General features: G+C 39.6%; 1 protein-coding gene across 3 annotated transcripts in view; it reads left to right on the forward strand.

Annotated features, from left to right (window-relative positions):
- Positions 1-405: 405 nt before the first annotated feature.
- The window catches only part of LOC143221731 (uncharacterized), a 48,075-nt gene continuing 26,367 nt past the window's right edge, over positions 406-22,113 (forward strand). For all 3 annotated transcript variants that reach the window (XR_013011841.1, XR_013011842.1, XM_076447194.1), the window contains exon 1: positions 406-4,939. Coding sequence is in view for 1 of the 3 variants with exons in the window: in XM_076447194.1 (XP_076303309.1) it covers positions 1,599-4,939 (3,341 nt within the window). In the remaining 2 variants the exon portion in view is untranslated. The remainder of the gene's footprint in view (positions 4,940-22,113) is intronic.

Raw genomic sequence — 22,113 nt, forward strand, 5'->3', positions numbered from 1 at the left:
GGACAGTAGATAATTATTTTAAATTAACCAATTTAAGACAATTTGCGAGATATTCTCGAAAGTATTTCAGTTTCAAATTCCACGAACGCTATAGCCAACACTGATTGTAAACAACGACAATCGAGAGACGTGAAAAATGTACGCGTAAAATAAAATAAAAATTTTAAGTAGTACAATATTCCCACACAGTCACAGAGGAAAATAAATAATTATTTTAAGTTAAGCAATGTCAGGCAATTCAGGAAATAATTTCGAAGAATTTCGAAAAAGACGTGAAAAACAGCAATGGTTTTGAATCGGTAGGAGCAGCCAAGAGGCATCAATTGGAGCAGGGGCGCCGGGGATAGTTTCGACCCTGGCTCGCGGTTCTGTGGGGCGGGGGCGGCGGCGACGGAGTGGAAGGCAACTAGGAGGCACCGACAGTAGCTCCCAGACAGTGACTCCGCGCGTAACGGACATGTAACCGGTGGATACAGCTCGCAGTGTTATGTCATCGGTGACAATTCTTCGATGTTGAAGACTCGATGATCAACGATCGTCAAAGGGTCAAGGATAACAGTGTAGTTTCGAAAAGATAACTCGGAAAAATTCAGTTTATCGCAAAGTTACTCGAAGGATCGGAAAAGATCGTTCGATAAAAAGGTTCTGTTTCGAAAAAGGAATACCCGGGGACCGAGCAGGGTCGCAGCAACCACCGCACGAGTTGAAAGAGGGAGAGACAGTGTAGACCACGGTGGAGAGAGAGAAGAACGGCTGGTTCGAGAGAGGCTCGATGGGTCGAACATACTCAGTGCTGCCAGCCGTAAGCTCGACGGAGTCGACGCCGCAAGCTCGATGCAAATCGACGTTGTAGATACCCCGATGGAAATCGACAGTCGGTGGTGATCTTTCTTTGCTCCCGCCGCTTGCACAGTGTCACGGTTCGATAGCCGGATGAACGTCGACGACCTCCGGTATCGACGAGCCACCTTGGCGACCAGTGAAATTATCTCTGCCGGAACCACGAGCCCCGGCCGCGACCGGTGTCGACGAACTCTTGGAACACGTGCGGAGTTCCTCTTATCGTTGGAACAGATAGCAGAAGGTTGCTGGGAGGGAGGCAAGGGAAAAAAGTCGAGCAATTAAGCGTCCTCAGGAAGAGGAAGAGCATCAGCAGCGTGGTCAGTGTATCCGGTGTGGCTAGCTCGCGGAAGTGCCTGGGTCAACAATGTCAATGGCCTTAAGATCGATCGTTACCTGCTCGAAACCGACTAGTTTGTTAATGGACTATGAGAAATTGACTTCGGGGTGAGCCGGGAACCAGTCGCGATCGTCCGTAGCTAATTACTTAGTCGATGAAGCCGTGCGCCACGAGGATATCGCCGAACGGACGACGTTCGGGGAATGTAATCGCGATCGAGAGGACTGCCTATTGCGAGCCACGTACCGTCGATTCTTTATGTACGGGGGATAGTTGAGATAGTGGCCGAGGGCACGGTGCTAGTTCATCGACCGGCCGGTGGAAATATTCGAAACGATTGGAGGGGTGGAAATCGCCGGTGGAAGAAGTCGTCTCGGTGGACGAGTGGCAGAATAATAACAACTCGTTGGATGGAGTGATGAGCGGGGCCCCTGCACGGGGCACAACGCCCCGTCGTCAAAGACGTCATCATCATCACCACCACCACCACCATCAGAAGCACCATAAGCCGGCAAGAGAGGAGGAATCGTCGGAGGACCAGTCAGAGGAGAAACGACCGAAGGTCAATCCGATATTCTTGTGGGCCTCGCAACGGGAACAGAGGATCGTCGAGGTGAGATGCGAAGACTACGACAAGAGGAACCGTATCAAGTTGACGAAAACGGCGCAAGGATGGCGTTCGATACCGAGGACAGCCTCGAACATATACTCGACTGGTTTAGGTGTCACCTTCCAGAAGACGGGCAACGCGAACCCTTCCGACACGTCCGGTACAAACGACGGGGAAGAGATCGCGAAGCAGACGGAACACGTGGCAATCAATCTGCAACATATCTCCGCGAAAGAGCTGACGAACGGACGAGCCAACGGTCTAGTCGCGACGAACGCTGCTGGCAGGAAGAGGAGTTACGATGAGATTAATCGAAACGCCGAGCACAGAAGAAATTACGGGTTCCCGTTGGATAATTTGCGGAATAATGCGAGAGTCGGTGCAACGTGGGACGAGAAACGTCGAAGGGTGCCGTGCTCCGACGACGATGACAAGGAGGACGACGAGGATGAGGATGACGACGACGAAGATGACGATGAGGACGAGAACGAGGACGAGGATGAGGACGACGAAGAGGACGACGAAGAGGACGAGAACGAAGACGAGGCGGAAGAAGAGAATAGATTCGAGAAAGACCCGGCGATTGGCCGTGGGAGAAGCAAGCTCGAAAGGCTGCAGAAGGACAAGTTGTTGCAGCCGCGAGTGATGCTGGAGCAGCTACACTTTTCTCAATTGCCCGAGGGCGTTCATCAGAATATCCTTCAGAGCCAAGGAAACGACAAGAAGGGGCAAAATGAGGATGATGTTATCGTCGCTGAAAAGAAGGCAGTGGTGGATTGTGAAAAACGACTACGCATGAACAAGGCGGGCATTCAAGACATACTGAACATGATCGACGCAACAGCCTCGCCGGTTCTAGCCACCGATACACCGAGTGCCGATCTCCCGGTCGATTCGACGAAAACGTGCGAAATTCTGAACGAGAATCACCACGTGAAATCCGCCGACAGTAAAATCGGGGACTCGAATTCGATTCTGTTGGAATTGTCGGATCAAATGAACGAGCAGACGTCGAGAACGAATGTGATCTCTAGCTATCACGGGGAAGACACCGACAAGCTCGACGACAATCTTCCCGATGATAAAATCGAGATCCACGAGGAGAAGATCGAGAGCGAGGAGGAGAAGAGCGATCAGCTGAAGGAGGATGTCGTCATCGTCTCGATCAAGAACAATTCGGACACGAAGATGTGCAAAGTCGCGGAGGCGGACGGCGGTCTTGAGAATAGATCAAAGTGTAGATCGAACTCTCGTGTTAAGTATCAAAATATGGTGTCGATGTACGAGGACGCGCCGTTGGAAGTGGAGGAGGAGCGGCCGGACGAGCCTGGTGAACCGATCAAAATAGACTACAACGATAGTTCGAAGATTCTGAAAGCACTTCGAAATACTCCAGGGCTCTCGGTGTCTATAACCAGGACGAACGGTTCGGAAAGTTCGAAAAGCAACGGCGCACCGTCGACGAGGCCACCCTCGAAAGCGTCGTCGTCGAGCAGATCGCCGGATTCGCAGGCGGAGTGCGTCGAGAGGATGTTGAAGAACGCCGATTCCGCGATGGAGACACAAAGGCCAGCCTCCTCCTCGAAAAATCTCCCCGGTCTGTCGATCATCATACCGAGCTACCGCTACAGAAATCCGCACTCGGTCGCGGCGCATTCGATTTCGCCGAACATGAAAGCGCGAGTCGAGTCTCCGGAGAGCACGGTGAACTTCGCCAAAACCGAATCGTACCCGGACGAATTGAAATTAGATGGTTTCCCGCACGAGGAGGACCACGATGAAAGGGACATGGAGGAGGAGGACGAGGACGACTGTGATTCCCAAGTGCTGGAGGAACTGAGGCGGCAGAAGGCGGACTCGTTGGCCTACGAGTCCGACAGGGATTACTTCCACAGGCAGAGCACGGGGAATCCGGAGGATCGGAAGACACCTCCGGAGAACGCGAAGAACCAGGCTCATTGGATCAGCTCGAGCAGAAACAGTGAGGCTCAAGCGAAATGCAAATATCAGGATGTAGAACATTTTGACGAGCAGGTGCTCGAGGAGCTGAGAACTCGTGGCACGGTTGTGTCGCCGCAACCGAGTGGAATTCCGTGTTCCCCAGCTTCCAGGAGGCCCTCGTCGGCCTACCTCGAAAGACTGCTGCCTAGTCCTCCTTGTTCGGTGTCCTGTTCGGAGGACGCGAAGAACGACATCACCTTGAAGGGTATTCTGTCGTCACCGAATCAATTGGAGACCAGGGATTACGAGAAACAGAAGGAGAACTCGAATCGCTGTGATCAAGTACCTAGTGAGCATCATGTTATTCGGCTGGACCAGCCGAAGGAGGTTGAAAGGACTAATGTACGGAAAAGGAGCAGAAACTTCCAAGACCGAACGTCCGCGCACAGCCAGGAGATTAGGAGCTCCGGCAGACCGTTGTCCAGTGGTGATATTCACAGTACGTACTACGTGACAGATCGCAGCACAACGAAGAGGCCGATGTCCGCCGAATGGACGGCCGGCAAGCAGAGGAATCAGCCGAGCCCTTATCAGAAATTCTCCGGGAAACGTCGAGTGCACAGTTTGGAGGAAGCTTGCGCGACGTCCAGCAGCACCGACAAGCTTCTGGATCCTGCTAGTCAGCTCAGGGAGTTAATCGAGACATCCGGACACCTAATACCGGAGCCTCTTCTAGTCCCGAGGGATTACTTGCCAGGCCTCGCGGCTGCGCCAGCCACCGAAATCCCGAAATTGCTGGCCTCGAGGCCTGAGCTGAGACTACCAGAGGCTCTGGACAGGCCCGACCTCGTCAGAGATCCAGATTTATTGGTGATATCCCTGGCGCATCTTCAGCACGTCCTCGACCATGGCGAGGGACCAGTCTCCAGATCACGATCGTCGCATCCGAGAATTAACAACGGCACTAACAAAGGATCCGGTCACGCGAGCAACGGAGCGAGAAACGCCTTGCAAGCCAGACCAAAGCTCAGCTGCAAACCGATCGGCACGCTTATGCCGGCGCCGATCGATCTGTCCAGTAGCCGACGAACCAGTCCTTATCCGCCGTTGCTCAGGGTGCGAAGCGGATTACTCAAGCAGGAATCGGAAGTGAGCTCCACCGCTAGTTCGCCCGATGACTCGCAACTCTGGCATCCTCTGTTTGGCAGGTAATTATTATTTCTCTTTGCTTCATTAAGATCGATTGTTTTGTTGCATGGATCAGTTTACATCTCTTCTATATTCGAAAGAAATCATTTCAAATTGAATGTATTTAACGCTAAACTTATCGTGGTCAACTGACCGGATCTTTATTTTACAATTATCGTTGAACTAGTCTTGTTATTCAAGCATATATTATATCATATTATACAATAAATTCACGAAGTGCACGAAATAGCTCGCGCAGCATTTCCATACTTAAATTCGTAATGCGTAGGATTGATGCTTGCAAAAAGGAAATACGTAATTTATACGAAGGACATGAAGCTTCGCGGCATCTTGACAGGCGCAGTATTAATATAAAACGTGACTTACATCGCGACGCCGGCTATATTCCGCACGAAGAAATCGCGGCGCAACATGTTACAACTTGTAACTTGCACGTCCGGCGACGTTTATTTTATTCAGGACGGAAAAGAACAGTATAATATCGGAACCATTGACCCGGGTTCCGAGCATGGGCTATATCGAATGCTTTTGTAATTGAAATGCGTGTAAAATACCGAATATAAAGTTGAGTTAATTAAGAATATTAAATATTGACGGATATCTTAACATTTTGTATTTCATCATTAATATTTTTTGTATTACTTTAATTTGTAGTACACACTTTACTTACTGGCAATTTCTTAATAGCATTTCAAAAATGACAGATCAACAGAATTCCTCGATAAATTGTTTAAAGGCCACAACAATATCGTTTATAATTTAACAAATTTTTCCTTATTAAACTGTTTCAAAGCGATAGCAATATCGTTTATTACTTAACAAATTATTATATAGTGTAACATCTTTATCTAAAATTATTATTTAAAAGAAAATTATTCATTTTTTTTACATACGGTTCAATAATTAGTAACAGCTGATCGAATACTGAATACAGTATGTAGTACTTTATATTTTTGGTCTGATGAAGATATGAATACTTGTATTTACAGTCTGATGCATTTATTCATTATTTTATAATGACATAACAATCAAGCATAATATCTAGATAGCAGATTCTATGCATTTATTTAAAAAATGAGTAGATGTAATTTAAAACAGTAAAAACATTAGAAGAATTTAAAAAGATAGTTACATTATTTTCAATATATTAAACAATTAAGATAATAAATTTCCATTTCACTACAGTTTGTTGCCATTCACGTAGAAAATTTCTATTTTAAAGATTTTATTTAATTAATTTTATTTTATATATAATTACATGATTGCATAAGTTCGTGCCCGATTTGAAACTAAAATGCAATGGTTGAATTTTAAAGAATACAGTTTTATTAATCAATTTTATAATCACGATTATTTTCTATAATTAGAAAATTTCGAATTCGAAAAAGAATTAATTACAAATTGATAATATGCATTAGTCGTTCAAATATTTTTTTGGCGGTCGCGCTTTTATTTCGTCGAACGCTCTGTATTGTATACTAACTATACTAGAATTTCCTTTGTGTTTCGGCCGGTGTCAATGCAAACGTGAACGCGCGAGTGCACATTGGAACTTTGAAAACCGCGTTAAGTATATGGCGGTGAACACAGACGGGCAATAATTTGAATGGTCTAAAGCGTAGGAGTGCTCGCATTGTCTTACGTATTCGCGAGCGAAGCGGAACAAAACGAAACGAGACGAAACGGAACGCTTTTCAGCTACATTCTTACTCCCCTGGGGACATTATTCGATAAAGATAATTATGCATGGTTATTTTATTTACCATCTGGTATGCAAACGAAGAGAGGAAAATATCGTATGAAATATGTTGGGTTGAAATACGTCTGGTTCTGTGCGACGACGACTGTAATTAATGCGAGAGCGAGGGGCGGGGAGGACGAAAAGGGGAAAAAACGCCATCATGAAAAGCATATAAAATTGAGAGTCCATGGATTAACCTCGCTCTCTCTCTGTCTGTCTCTCTTTCTCTTTCTCTGCATCTGCAATCTGCATCTAGAAGCAGAATTAACTTGCAGACGCAACGTTGCCAGTTAAAAGGAAGATGTTCAGGCCAAGCTAGGGACACTCGAACCATTGTGTGACCGCAAGAAATCTTTTCTTGAAAGCGAAAAGATATTTAATTCAAGGAAGTAATTATCGATGGGTTCTGAGTGCTCCTTTCCCCTTCCCCCTATCCACAAGAATGTAAAATTAGGTAATACATGCGAGACGCAGTACTCGACTGTGCAGTTGGAATTTGAACTTTGAAGACATTTTGATTAATCGATGCAGTCGCCAGTCGATTCAAGTTTAATTCAAGGAATACAATACATAGAAGACGCCATAGTTGTTGTGGAATTTCAAAGAAAGGGTATGGCAAACCAAATCGATTTTTGGTCACACCTACGCTACCACAAGTGTAATTATAGGGTAATTATAGGTAATTATACGAAAAAATTCATAAACATTCTATCTACCAGCACACATCACAGTGAATTGTTCCAGAATTTTTGGTTGCAAAATCGAATTTTTTTTAAATTCGGAAGCATAAATTCGCCGATTTTATATTGATGTTAACTTAACCTCGTTTATGTTATTAATACTTCAGTTGTGCCTCGTCGTGATAATTAGTTTTTTCCCAAATTTTTCGGATTATGCAACCATGTTTAAAAAAATTGGAAATCTCCAAAAATTCGAACAAAATGCATATTTCGTATTGAAATTTTGGAGATACCAGTTTTATAAAAATTCGTTCTTAATGTCTACAAGAATTTTTAGAAATTGCATCGTAGTTAAAAGAAATAGATTTATTGATGATTCTTTACTTTTTTGTAGGTGTGGTATGTAATATTACACCCGTCCCTCAATTTACGCGGCACGTTTTTACGCGAGTATTTGTTTTACGCGGCACATTTATCTAAATTTACGTAATTTTACCTATACCTAAATTTACACGGAAAGGAAGGAAAACATTAGTAGGAGAGAGAGTGTGGCCTCTGGAACCTTATCAAGTTTATAGACTCAATTTACATGTTGTTTTATTCGCGTAAATCTAATCCACGTGGAACGGATATTCGCGTAAATGAGGGACGGGTGTAAATATTTTATGTAAGGTTCTTTTATTATTTTAGAATGAAATATTGTACAGATATTAGTTGCATTCTCTTTTTGAACGAAGCCGTAAAAGTTCGTGTGATATTAAATAATCTGAAGAAAGAATTGTGTGTCACTTTCGAATATATTCTAGAAACAAGCACTCGAAGAATCGATTGTTGCAATCCATAATTAAATCCATGTCATTAAATTCAATGATGAAATGTTAAACACGATCGACTACGCAAATTCTACATGTTCTTTTATACATTGTAGAAGGTTTTAATTAGGCACTTGCATAGAACCGGTATTAGGTTATTGCATATGAAATGCTCGATTTTAAAATGCAAATGTGATATGAAGGGATTTGATCAAGAAACACTATCACAGTTTATAGGTTCATTATACATATTATACAGGCTGTTGCACGTAATTGTCGCCATAATTTTTCGGGCACTTCCGGTAATTAGATAAAAAAATGTTGAGATAAAGAAATTTTTGTTCATGAAAACTTACATATAAGTACAGTCATAAAAAAATAGTGTCCCTACACGATTTATAATAAAGAAAACTATTGTTAAAGTTGTTTTTTACATCAACACCTTGCACTCAGTCAGAAGAGAAAAAGTTTGAAAGAAGCCATATGTCGCAAAAAAAGTAGTTATTGAGATAAAGCTGTTAAAGTTTTGGCAAAATTTGATTGTGTGGAGTTATACGTATAGACAAAAGCTACACAACACATTTTTCGAAATCGTGACAGCGAACGCGAAGAAGTTACTCCGACCTCGATCAAAATAGTTCTGCGGTTGTCACCTGTAAAGGACGTTATGGCAAGCAAAAAACGCATGTGAATCGGTTCCGAATTGGCCGATTATTTTACAACCACCGCGCTCCGACAACTTCAACCCCGACAAATAGACAACACGTCATAAAAATGTTTTTCATCAGCCGTAACAAAAAAAAAAGATGGACAACACGTGCAACGGACCCATCGAAGCGATGAGCGGGTATACCTTTATAAATCACGTCATTGACGACCGAAGACAATACCAAAAGGAATTTCTTTGACAGTTTCCCCACTTCTCAACCTATAGTCCTTCCGACACACTCCTGTCCAATTAACAAACGCAACCTTTCCCTATCCTTAATGATTCACAAAAAAACCGAAGTGACAACCGCAGTAGTATTTTGACCGTGGTCGGAGTAACTTCTTCCCGTTCGCTGTCACGATTTCGGAAAGTGTGTTGTGTAGTATCCAGTGATTGTGTAGAAGTGTGGTGTTTTGTGCTTCATCGTTAATAAGACGTACTCGCGAAAATGGCACTTGATTCGACGAAGTAACAGAAGATTGTGAAAAACTTGCAAGTACCTATACTTGACATTCATATTTTATAATGTATAGACTGCGGATCTTTATGCAAAATAAAAATTGCCTGCATCGATTGCAAGAAAGGGTATCCAAATAACAAATAACTTATTGTTTAAATTTTTATTTAAATAATTATTTTATTACATATTGCCCAACACACTGCCTAGAACAGATGACCATTACTTGTTATACACCCTGTGTAACACAGAATTATCGATTAGTACTATCGTTTAGAATTGTGCACTGTGTGTCGCTCTGAACCGTGCGAACATGATCGAAAGCATTTCCCTCGGCAAGCGTCTTGCCCTCGCCTCGCCGTTCTCACTTTTTGATCGTGATCCGTACCGCGAAAGACAATTAAATTTCAATCCACCCACTCGTAGCCAGCATCCCCGGACAATTAAATTTCTATTGGGATCGACTCGACACGCGGAAACGTGCACGCAGTGCCGCGATACTTGACGCATGCAGATCGGGAAAGGCGAGAGATAGGTGTCAGGGTGTTTTGCGAGTCCGCGGCGACGAAGGTAACGCAGTGATACGGACAACAGGACCGGGTGATACTGCGATCATTTGCATTTTAATACCGGTACATCCTACCGATAACGTGCTGTGTGTCTCGCAGACTCTCAACTCCGGTCTGTCAGCTCGCTTATAACGAGCCGATCGATCTACATACGTACACGACCGCCGTTTAAATATTTAAACGAGATCGAATGCCGTAAATTGCTCCTCCGCTACCTCCTACGTCGAACGAGCGGACCGTGACCGTCGAACTTCTTCCTCGCGATGCCAATTAGTCGGTACCATTCGAAATTCGAGGTTTCCCATGAATCGTTCACTGTGATACGCTCATTTACTCGGTACCCAACGATCCAGGCGATCGGAATTGGATTTTCAATTGTTAATTACAACTTATTATTACTATAGACAGCGGATTTTATACATTTATAACACAAATGAGTAGGTGTACTTACAAACAGTAAAAACATTAGAAGAATTTAATAATACTGTTATATTATTTTTAACCTATTAAACATATTAAGAATGAAAATTTTCCATTTCACTCCAGTTTGTTGCAATTCAAGCAGAAAGTTTTTATATTTTATTAATTAATTATAACTTACGAATAGACTGCGGATGTTTATACATTTTCCAATTTTTCTAGACGAATTTTAAGAAAGTGAAATGAAATGAAATCCTATTTTTAATGGGAACAGCCTTTGTAGATCTAAAACAAATAAAAATAGTACAAAATTCTTTCGAATTTTTTATTATACCAGCCTTTTCTGTAAATTTTCATAAGCTATATAAAAATGTACAAAGATTCGCAGTCTATTTATAACTTACGAAGTACATTACTCAAATGTCACGTTTTACCCCTCGAGAAGTCGACCCGTTTGCACAGTTGGCAATGTTTAGTTACGTTCATGTAGACAGTAGTTTATGAATGTTTTTAACCTCGTTTTTCCAAGTACAGTTTGTTTCATAAGACACGCTTGCTGCCCAATGAGAATGATAGAATAATAAGTTCACGACTTTAGATTAAAAAATGAAAATTTATTTTAAAAAAAATACCACGTTTTAAAACGGACTGAAAAGTATAAAATAATTTTTCCTAGCCCCATACAGATTCCTAACCCCGTACAGATAGTCCTGAAAATTTGTGATTGTGAATTTTTAATAGCTATGAAAATACTTGTAAGATTTAGAGGGAGGTGTAACGGTTACATTTAATAGTTTATATCTCCTAAAAAAAGCATAGGCTTTTTTAAAAATTTTTTTAAACGTTGCATTGTCATCCAGTCCTGAGCTATGTAAAAATTTCAAGTCTCCAGCTCATCGGGAAGGTAGTTTAAAAACAATTGCAAAATTTGTACCGAACAGACAGAAAAACAGACAAACAAACAGACAGACAAGAAAGCGAGCTAATAAAAACTTTGAAAGAAAAGCTTAGCTATGAATATTAATAATACAGTGATATAATTTGCCTAATAAGTATAAAATAATTTTCCTTGGGGTGTGGATAAATTGTTTGGAATTGGAATAATTCTTATTTTATCAAGGGTATGCAGTCCCTTAAAACAGCAATGGCCAACAAGTCGATCGCGAAGCTATTTTTAACAATTCTTTGGCGAACGATTTATTTTTTAACCCCTCTTAGACAAAAAGTAAATATATTTTTCAATCACTATCTGAGGAAAAATACAAGATTCTCACTGAAATGGTTTGTGCGGCATTGGGAGAGAATGCTATATCTTACAAAACGTGCAAAAAGTGGTACCAAAGATTTAAAGCCGGAAATTTTTATTTTGAGGACGACGATCGTTCAAGTGCACCGAGAAAGTTCGATGCCAGTGAGTTCGAGGAATTGCTCAACGAAAGTCCGACCCAGACACAAGAAGAATTGGCGGAAAGATTGGGTGTCGCCAGACGAGATATTACATTTTATGTAATAAAACCTTGAATTTGGAAAAAAAAAGGGAAAGAACTTATTTGCTCACGTAATAGCTCCGAGTACACAGAGTTAAGTGACTCAAAGATAGTCCGCACATTTCCAATTTGGTGTGCCGATAATAAACCTACTTGGCCAGCTTAATAGAATAATTGGTGAAGGGAAATGCTTTGATCTCATAGATCAGAGCATTCGTTCGAAGACGAGGAGCCGGAATTCCTGAACTTTCTAGCAGTTAATCGTTGCGAGAATATCGAGACCGAAGTAGATCAAGCGTTTGTCTCGCAGCGATTTATTCGAAGACGGGAAACGTCCGCCATATTAATGTGCGCGTAGTGCGATTTCGAGGGGACTGGAATAGAATCCGTAGGTGGTTTTCAGACGCCGAGATCCGAGCGTTATCAGAGACGAACGGTGGGTCGTACCAGAAATCGTGTATCAGGTTGTTCGCCGGTGTTCTTCTCACGAGGTGGTCGAATTCTGATGAGCGATCTTGTAACACATGGCTTCTAATTGGTGATCGAGACTTCTCTAATTAGGACTGCGTGTTCCACGATCGGCAATTGGCACGACACGAAAGTGGGTCGTGGCTCCGCGTTTCGCCCTACGTTCGTTGTCTACGGCCTGCGACCACGCTGTTGCGCAAGCAGATATATTTCAAATTCATAGTCTTCGTCTTGCTACCTCGGGGATTGATAAAGACGTCCTTCGTGCAAGCGTTCTTTGTTCAGCTTCCAAGAGAAACGAGAATAGTCTGTCAGTTTTTTAAACTTCAGTTCTGTTCCCGTAATCCTATTGTTTCACATTCGATTTTACAGGCCAGATATGTACAGTGATTCCCACTAACATTCGAACACTTTTAAAAGGACGATAACGTTTTTAATATCAGATCATACCCCACTTTGATTTTTTTTTTAGAAGTTACAACAATTAGTTTGCTATACAACGTGAATAAAATTTGTGAGCAAAATTGCGGGTTGTCGTATTGCAGATAGATAAAATTGTAATTAAACTGCATCATTAATAAACACGTGGAACGGAACACCATAAAAATCACACTTTCCTTATAAATGAGACATTATCCTTAAGTTAGCAGATGGCGGTCGCGTTCTTAATTAAACCGTAATGAAAATAATTTTGGAGTTCCCAACTTCTCCTTCATTTCTATGGAGAAGTCGTTACCTTCGTTCCAACGTAAGTCGTTACCTCCCTGAATTCTTCCATTGTCCCCATTACGTCTTATTATATCGTACTCATTAAACGTACCTTCATTGTCGGCGCGATAATGCGATTCATAGCCGGCAAGAACTTTTATTTCGAATTTGCCCTGCTATGCAAAAGACATGATACGAATACCCGATAGGAAATGACAATTAATTTTTGTCCTTCAGATATCATTGGTCTCTTGATCGTAAAAAACATGCTTGTATCGACAACAAGTATAGAATCGAGATACAAAGACTGTACGAAACTCGAGTCAGATCACGATCATTGTTTAGATAGTACACATTATTGTAGAACAAAATATATTTCCTTATTCAAAAATATGGTAAATGTTTATAAAATGGGAGCAATCTCCAATTCCGATTACTTTTTAATACAGTGACTCCCATTAATATTCGATCTCTCTCAAAAAACTGTAACTTTTTTAACACTGAACCTACCACACACACAAGCTCAAAACGTAAAAAAACCTTTTTAAAAACCACGCTTATATTAAAATGCACTAAAAAGGAGAAAATAATTTTTTTAGGCATTAGTGACTACATATAAATAAAAGCGTGGAGCGCTAAACTATATTGAAGTAATCTTCATGGGCGCTCACGCTTTCATTTATAGTCACTAATGCCTAAAAAAATTATTTTCTCCTTTTTAGTGCATTTTAATATAAGCGTGGTTTTTAAAAAGTTTTTTTTATATATTTTTTTATTTTCTATTTTTTAGTCTTTTTTTAAATGGAACGCAAGATATAGTAATACTGGTATGAAATATTAAGATATAGAAACGCAAGATGGGAAAATACGCGATATAGAATGAGGGGATGACTCCGAGAGACGACGTCTCTTGATGGAGTCCGAAATTGTACAAATGGAACTGAATGAACGGAACATCATACTGACAATGAGCTCCTTCGGTGCGTAGTGGTCAGTGGAGTGGGGATGAGTCGGAGTGGGAACGCGTGGTGGAGTAGGGAGCGCTGACGGGCGGAGTGGGGATCGCTTAACGCGATCACGTACTACCGAGTGTCGCGTGTCGAGGTGTAACGGTTAATATTAGAATTTTTTTCTCCTAGACACACAGTTTTTTTTTTAATTTGTTTTTTAATGTTGCATTGTCATCCAGTTCTGAGCTATGTTTATAGTTTCAAGTCTCTAGCTCATCGGGAACTGATTTAAAATTCGATTACAAGATTTGACGCATACAACAACGACATCAACAACTCGGCAAGCTAATATAAGCGTGGTACTAAAAGTGAAACACCTTACAAAATTGAGAAGATTGAATTCACTTAAACTCTTTGTACGGTTTTCATTATACTATGTGCTTAAGTAAAGAAGTCAATTCAGTAATTTCCTATGAAAGCGTTTTTATAATTTCAATAGTTTACTGTTAATATTGGACTGCACGATTTGAACTTTTTTGAGCAGTTCGAGCAATTAGTTTACTATGTACATGTCGTGATAAGAAATTTTTGTCGAAGATCGCAATTGGTCGGAACTGTATAGAAAATACTGAAAGTTGCGTTTTACAACTTTCTAATGTGAATCTATATTGAAAATTTTAAAAACACGTTTCTCTAAAATCTTTATAGCCAAAAAAGTTTTTCAAAATGTTGAACTTCGAAAATTGACTTTTGGCCAGTAAAAAATCGCGTTTTCGGACCACTGTGCGTCGCGCGTCGGTTCGGTTGCATGACGAAAGAGTACGAGTGGAACCGAACCGATCGAAAACATGTTTGCTTTTCACGGTGGTTAGATATGAGGTACAGCAAATGGATATTTTATTGTGCCACGGTGGTACATACATCGTCGCGATGCCGCCTTGGTACTGTTTCAAACGCCCTCTCGCTCCGGAGCACTTGTGTAAATAGCATTAGGATGCTACACTCCGCGTTCGCGATGAGCGGACGGCTTTAATGAGAGGGAGAGGTATTAAAGGAGGGTTCTCATGTGACGACACGAGCGTCCATCGATCGTGCCATGCCGACGGGAATTCGAAATCCACAGGCTACCGACGCGACGCGGGGGAGTGTAGGAAATTAAAATCAGAGCTCGTTGAACAGTTTCGCCGGCGGACTCGTTCTTCTCGGCCGAACGATGGAATTGTTTCCGTGTCGATGCGGCAAAATTACGCCTATCCCGACCCGTATTTTACTCCGCAGTAAATATTCCGCGGATTAAACCGCGTTCCCAATAAATCGTCCCCAATCCTTTTTTTTCTCGCCCGCAATCGAGATACAGGTGACAAACGATTTTCTTTTTCTCCGCACGTTCGCTCTACCGTTCCGTTCGATTGTTCGATTAATGTTTTATACGCTCCGAAAGGAAGGTGTATTTTTTTTCCGTGGATCGCAGGTGCTTTGTACGTTGACAGATTAAAGCTTTGTAACAAATGAACGAACAAAGGTAATTTGTGTCACAAGTAGGTAATATATACGGTAAGGAGCATAACTGTTTCCACACACTTTAAATCAGAATAACTTTTTTATGAAATAACCAGACGACTTCAATTTCTCTGTAAGGCTAGAAGAATTAGTTTAGTAAATGACATCTAATAAATAAGTTGAAGAAATGCATTTGGTCGGAATTGTGAAAAACGATAGTAAAAATTGATTTTTCCAACTTTTTTAGCTGGGCCAATAACGAAAATTTAAATGTTGTGTTTGGTCAACTCATATAAATAATATACGTTCTAAAAATTTCATTGAAATTCGTTAATTGGTTTACGAGTTATAATCGATCAAACGTGGTAAAAATTGCAATTTTTCAAGATGTTTGGCCATTTACCACTTTCGATCGTTTATAACTAGTAAACCAATTAACCAATTTCAATGAAATTTTCAGAGCGTATATAATTTATACGAGTTGACCGAACACATCTTTTAAATTTTTGTTATTGGCCCAGCTAAACTGATAAACAATAGTAAACATTGATTTTTCTGTTATATCTGAATTCAAATAAAGAGCAATTTCTATTCTATTTTCATCAAAAGACCTTTATGAAGATCTTTATGCAGTTATAGCAAAATTGAGTAAATGAAATCCAAGATTGTTAGGAAATTTTTTAAATTGAAGATGTCAATATATTATTTCTCCTCTATTCAAATCATTAAGGTAACGAATAACATTCAATTTAGTTTCTATTCCTTGCAATCGATGCAGACAATTTTTATTTTGCATAAAGAGCGGCAGTCTATTGATAAAAATAGAACAGAAATTGCTCTTTATTTGAATTTAGATATAACACACTGTGGAAGAGCCGCACTCAAGTAGCCAAACAGCCGCATGCGAAAGTGCCAGCAACTGTTTCATTCTACCTGTTTCAGCATTGGTAACAGTTCAGTTTTTTGCGTCGAATATGTAAATGATTTGCTACTAAATATTTTCAGTGCAAACTAGCATTTCTTGCCAATGGTAGCAAACACAGTAAGAAATAGTAGATCGCTTATTGGTAAATCCTGCGCGGAGTTTCTTACTAAAGAACCAGTTTCGCGATCCGGAGACTGTAGCCGCAGCGACTAGGCGTCAGTTTGCCAAGGGACGCGGGCGCTGTTTTTCGGGCAGAGTTGCACCAGAATTTGAGCGCGCCGAGATGAAAAATCGTATATCGACGTGTCTATCAAAGATTGCTGAGAATCACGAGGTTGGGCGTGATTTACGAGGCGCCCAGTTGGATCGGTCGATGCTCGTCGGCCCTGAAGGCTTACCTCGCCTACGTCCACGCCCACGTTTCCACGGCAGAAAGGGAGAGAGACGGACGGATAAAAAGTAAAAGACAGCAAAAACTTGTCTCTATCTCTCTCTTCATCTGGATCTCTGTATCCCTCCCTTCTCCCTTCTGCCGTATATTCTCTTTCCGTTTATCCGAGCCTCTTTAAATTCTTCCTTTTTTATCCCACTCCTGCTTCAATCTTGCCCTGTACCCCCCCCCCCCTCTCTTTCTGTCTCTTTCATTTTTCCTTTCTATACTTCTAATTGGTTTTTTCCTTCTCTATCGTACCGCTGTTTTCTCTTTGCCCCCTCCATCGTCGGTCATCTAAAAATCTCATTTCGAGCTTTCCGGAAAAACTTCAGTGTAGGTGTTATTAACGGAGATAGGGACGGAGATGGAAACGGAAACAATGATTTTAGTCGGGACTCGAAATATACACGGTGTCCCAACTAACTTGATTAATAACTTGATGATTGTGGAGGCGATTCAGAGATTTCAAGGTCACCTGCATCCTGTTTCATGGAATTAGCTACTTTTTGCGTCGTAAGTCAATAGAGTATCTAATTCTCAGTAAACACATGTATTGACCTTTGTCCTAGATCTAACAGTTAGCGAGATATTATCGAAATCATCTTCCATACGTACTCACTAGACTGCGGATCTTCATGCAGTCATAGCAAAATTGAGTAGATAAAATTCAAAATTGATGGAAAATTTTAAAAATTGAAGATGTCAATGATTTCCCCTCTATTGAAATCTTCAAGGGAAGAAATAACATTTCGTTTAGTTTCTGCTTCTTGTAATCGATGCAAACAATTTTTATTTTGCGTAAAGATCCGCAGTCTAGTACTCGGGATATTCTAGTTGAGGAACATCAGTTCGAACATTTTAAGGTGAAACAGGAGAACAATTTTTTATTCAAGTAATGAACTTTAATAAATAAGATATTTTCCCTTTTGTTCGATGTTCTTTTGCCAGAAGGAATAAATAAGAAAATATGTTATTGATTAAAAGTTTATCGCTTGGATAAAAAAATTCGGTTTTTTTATTTCACCTTGAAATACCGAAATTACTTTCTTGCCAACCCAATAGCTTCCAGGTAGCAGGCACACATTGAAAATTATTTTGATAATATCTTGTTAACTATTAGGTTCAGGACATATGGAGGTCAATATATTTTTACGCAGAATTCTACATATACTCTATCGATTGATAGATAAAGTAGGTCCTTACATTTAAAGAAATTAAGGTGACCTTGAAATCTCCGATGCGCCTCCGCGCACATAAAAGGTGTTTACATTACGGTACTTCCCCCACCATACCATGCAACAATCCTATTGAAGTTCATATTATAGTAACAGTATAGGACATTCTAATCAATCTTGAATCGTAGATTCACACACACACACACACACAATCAGTCAATTCGCCAGGTTTTATGCCACAATTAAGTTAAGTATTGTAGTACTAGAACAGTTTATAATTAACCCTGTTTGCAGGCTAATGCAAGACTCTCGTGAAAGTATAAATATCACGGGTGTATCAAAGCTTGCGGTAATTGATCTTATCGGTAAACGAAGTTTTTATTAGTTTTTTTCTCGTAAACATATATAGTCAGGTAATAAAGCTCGCTCATAGTGTATTTTTACCTTTTGATTGGTGTAATAAAGTGTATAAATAATTTTTGTTTTTATACAAGATTTGAAGTAACTTTTTCTTTTGCAAAAATGTCAGCATTAGCAATTTAAAAAAAATGATATAGAAATTTTGAAGATAGAAATGAAGGAAAGAGAATAGTTTGTGTCATACAATGTTTAGATATAGTCATGCGTCTAATTTTTGAGTCTGAAAGAATATAACTAAAAATTGAAATTTCAATGCCACTGATTGTCAGATCCCCTATAAGTGACGTGGCCAGCACTCAAGTTGGAAACAACGGAAACTATGATCTACTAAATTATTTCCACTACCGTTGGCTCCAAGAAAATATAACCAACGGATGATTATACGGTTCGTGGGCGGTGCATATGTAAATGAAGAAAAAATTCTTCCCCCACGGTCATTCTAACGTCATTCCAGTGTCATCGATATTTTTTGCAGTTCATATCGAGACAGACTGTGAATAAAAAATTTGAATCTAAATAGGAACAATGTGAAAAATTACTAAAGAAAATGGTTGATCAATTTAGTTCACTTTAGATCACATAGCTAGTGAATTTAAAAAGACGATCGTATAGCACACTGATCAGATATTATATGTATAATACAAAGATAAATTGACAATAAAAGCATTCGAGATTTATTATTGTTTAAAAGATAAATTTTGAAAATAATTTATACACATATCTCCTATTTCAAACTGGTGGGGAATCTCCTTTGTATACTTTTCTAAATTTTTTACTTAATCACAGTTGCTACAAATTAGGAATTATTATATAATGTTTCCACAATATTTATTATTATTAGACAGTGAATTTTATGCACTTGTGACAAAACTTAGAAGAATTTTAAAATGCTATTATATTCTTTTTTAACATATTGAACATAGAAAATAAATTCCTGTTTCACTTCAGTTTGTCGCGCAATTTAGGTAAAAAAATGTTATTTTTCATAGAGATCCGCAGTCTAATTATTATATAATAAATATTCACTTCAATTTTAGCTCCTCCAAAGCTAATTAATAGTTACGGAATTAGAACTCGTTATTCAATGCTTCAGTAGGTTAAGCAAATATTAACCTGTTCTTAAGTAAGCATTAGCTATTATATCACGAGGCTTCCGTGATTTAATGTGTCGCAATAATGTTAGCAATTTCCTTAATATACCTACAAATGCAAACTTATATACCTGTTTAAATTATAAAATGCAGGGTGGGTCACCACATATTACAATTTCGATTATTATTCATACCGGATGTTGGGGTTCTTAAAGGAAATTGATTAACGTAAAGTTGGATGGTATCAAGAGGGCATTGACACATAATTAATCATAGGTGGACGCGTAGAGGACATATGAAGGACATATGATGTCATCAACCGTTTTAAAATGGAAACATATATTTTTTATTGCACCACTGAATGCATGCTGATATTCTCTCAAAGAAAGTGATAAGTGATAACTAGGCTGCGGATTTTTATGCAAAATAAAAATGGTCTGCACCATTTGCAAAAGACTGGAGCCAGATAAACATTTAATTCTTACTTTAATCGTTTTAACAAGCTAAAAACATTAGATTCGCATTTGTAGATTATTGTAACTGTTTCACTGTTTTAAATGGCACCTACTCATTTTTCCGATACATGCATAAAATCCGCAGTCCAGTGATAACGTACTTATGTGAAAAAATCTTTTTTTTAAATAGATATGATCGATTTAATGTGACGATCGTTGACATTTACGTCATAAATACAAGCGTTTGTATTACCACTTCGATTTACATGACTGTTATTGCTCTTAGCGGAAATTGGTTGACGTAGAGTTGTAGGTTATGATGTAAATGATCACGATTGACAACTCTAATATCTCTTAAAACAATGATTTTTCCACATAAGTGGTTTAACACTTTCGCGTGAGGAATATAAAATATTAAAATAGAAGGATATTAAAAAAAGTTAATGACCTTCATATTTCCTCTACACGTCCACCTAAAAAATTCAACTCTACGTGAACCATATATTTTTCGATACGAATAATAATAATATTACCGTAAATCTCGAAGTGGTGATATGTAGTGACCCACCTATAATATGTTCGTGTGAGTAAAAGCGATAATAAATTCTACAAAACATGATTTCTTATCAAACTGTTATTACCTATATTTTGTGTATGTATAATTGCACACAGAACAAGTTTAAATTTATCCCGTCTTAATCGACCATTTTGTGTAATAAAGCTGCTTGATTACTAAATTGGCAGCACGATATCGATCTGTATTGGATTTTCCGTCAACGTACTATAATCAAGATGATCGCGCTATATAATCTGCCTCGACTTGAAATAATGCAACAGAGTACAAATTACTGACGTAAATCCACTTTCATGATGCTCGGGTACATTTTCGTCTTGAATTTCTTCAAATTATATTGAAATTATGAAGAATTACAGGTCTTGTTATTTATGGTGTGTTACTTTTTACACGAGGTTGTTTGAATCACAGAAGAAAATTAATAATCAACCACTCTTACAACGAGTTAGTTACAAACAGGCATTCAAACACGATTAGATTAGTCGTGACAAGCAATTTATTACCCTTGTTAGGGAGAAACGTAAATTACTTAATGCATTACTCCGAAATACTCCTGGAAAATAACTATTAATTTGTACTGTAAAGTTAGTATTACGCGTTGACATGTTTTGTGGTAATATTATAAGTAACTTTTCAATCATTTTAATATGTTTTACTCCGAATTATTTTTCAATTCTCTTGCCAACAATTCCCTACAATTTTAAGTGTTTTATTTACTTCAAAGGGCAGTTTCTTGTTTTAAACAATTCTCTTCACTAATTATATTAAATATAATTCTCAAACGTTGTTGTAATTTATATTCGTGGAACTTCTATTTGTTTTTAACTAAACCATAAGATAATTAAATTAATGAAGAGTTTATAAAAGTTTAAATAAAGTTTCTTTCGGAATGCGTTCTTTTAATGTTTCTAAATAAATACAGAACAATGTGACAGTCTTTATGTTAATGTTTTAGTGCAGGGGTGGGCAATTTTGCCTCAATTGAGGCAAAACTGTCCCCACCGTAGCGCCCACTGTCCCCCACCAGCATCCGTCGTTAGTATGTAGGAAGGACGCATTTCGCTTGTCGCAAGCAGTGCACAGGCGTCGTGCATCGGAGGAACGAGGAGCGCCACCGAAAGGAAGCTTGGTGGGGGAAGCAGGCGTTTGAGGGGCTCCACCCGTGCCCACGCCTGTTTTAGTGCTTCCTAACAGTACTTTCTTTACATTATGTGCATGAATCGAAAACAAACACACTCCGAATGAAACTTTTGGGACAACCTAATATAAAAACTCGTTTTATTTACATTTTTCTTTCTCTGATGTGGAGTCACACTCGACAAATGAGTGCAAAGGGTTAAGAATGAAAATCAATTTCTATATCACTCCAGTTCGTTGCAGTTCAGGTAGAAAATGTTTATTTTGCGTAAAGATCCGTTGTCTAATGATGATGCAAGGATGGAACTGAAGGGTGGCGGGATAAGTTCATAATTTCATAAAGTGTCGTTAAGCAACAGCCTCTCCAGAAATAGATCGCAGTGTCCTGAATGCCAATGGCGTCATTAAAACTAGATCGTGCACTTTCTTGCGACCACTGACCGAGATTCGTGTTCCCACATA

The sequence above is a fragment of the Lasioglossum baleicum genome, chromosome 1, assembly GCF_051020765.1.
Source record: "Lasioglossum baleicum chromosome 1, iyLasBale1, whole genome shotgun sequence".
Lineage (NCBI taxonomy): Eukaryota > Metazoa > Arthropoda > Insecta > Hymenoptera > Halictidae > Lasioglossum > Lasioglossum baleicum.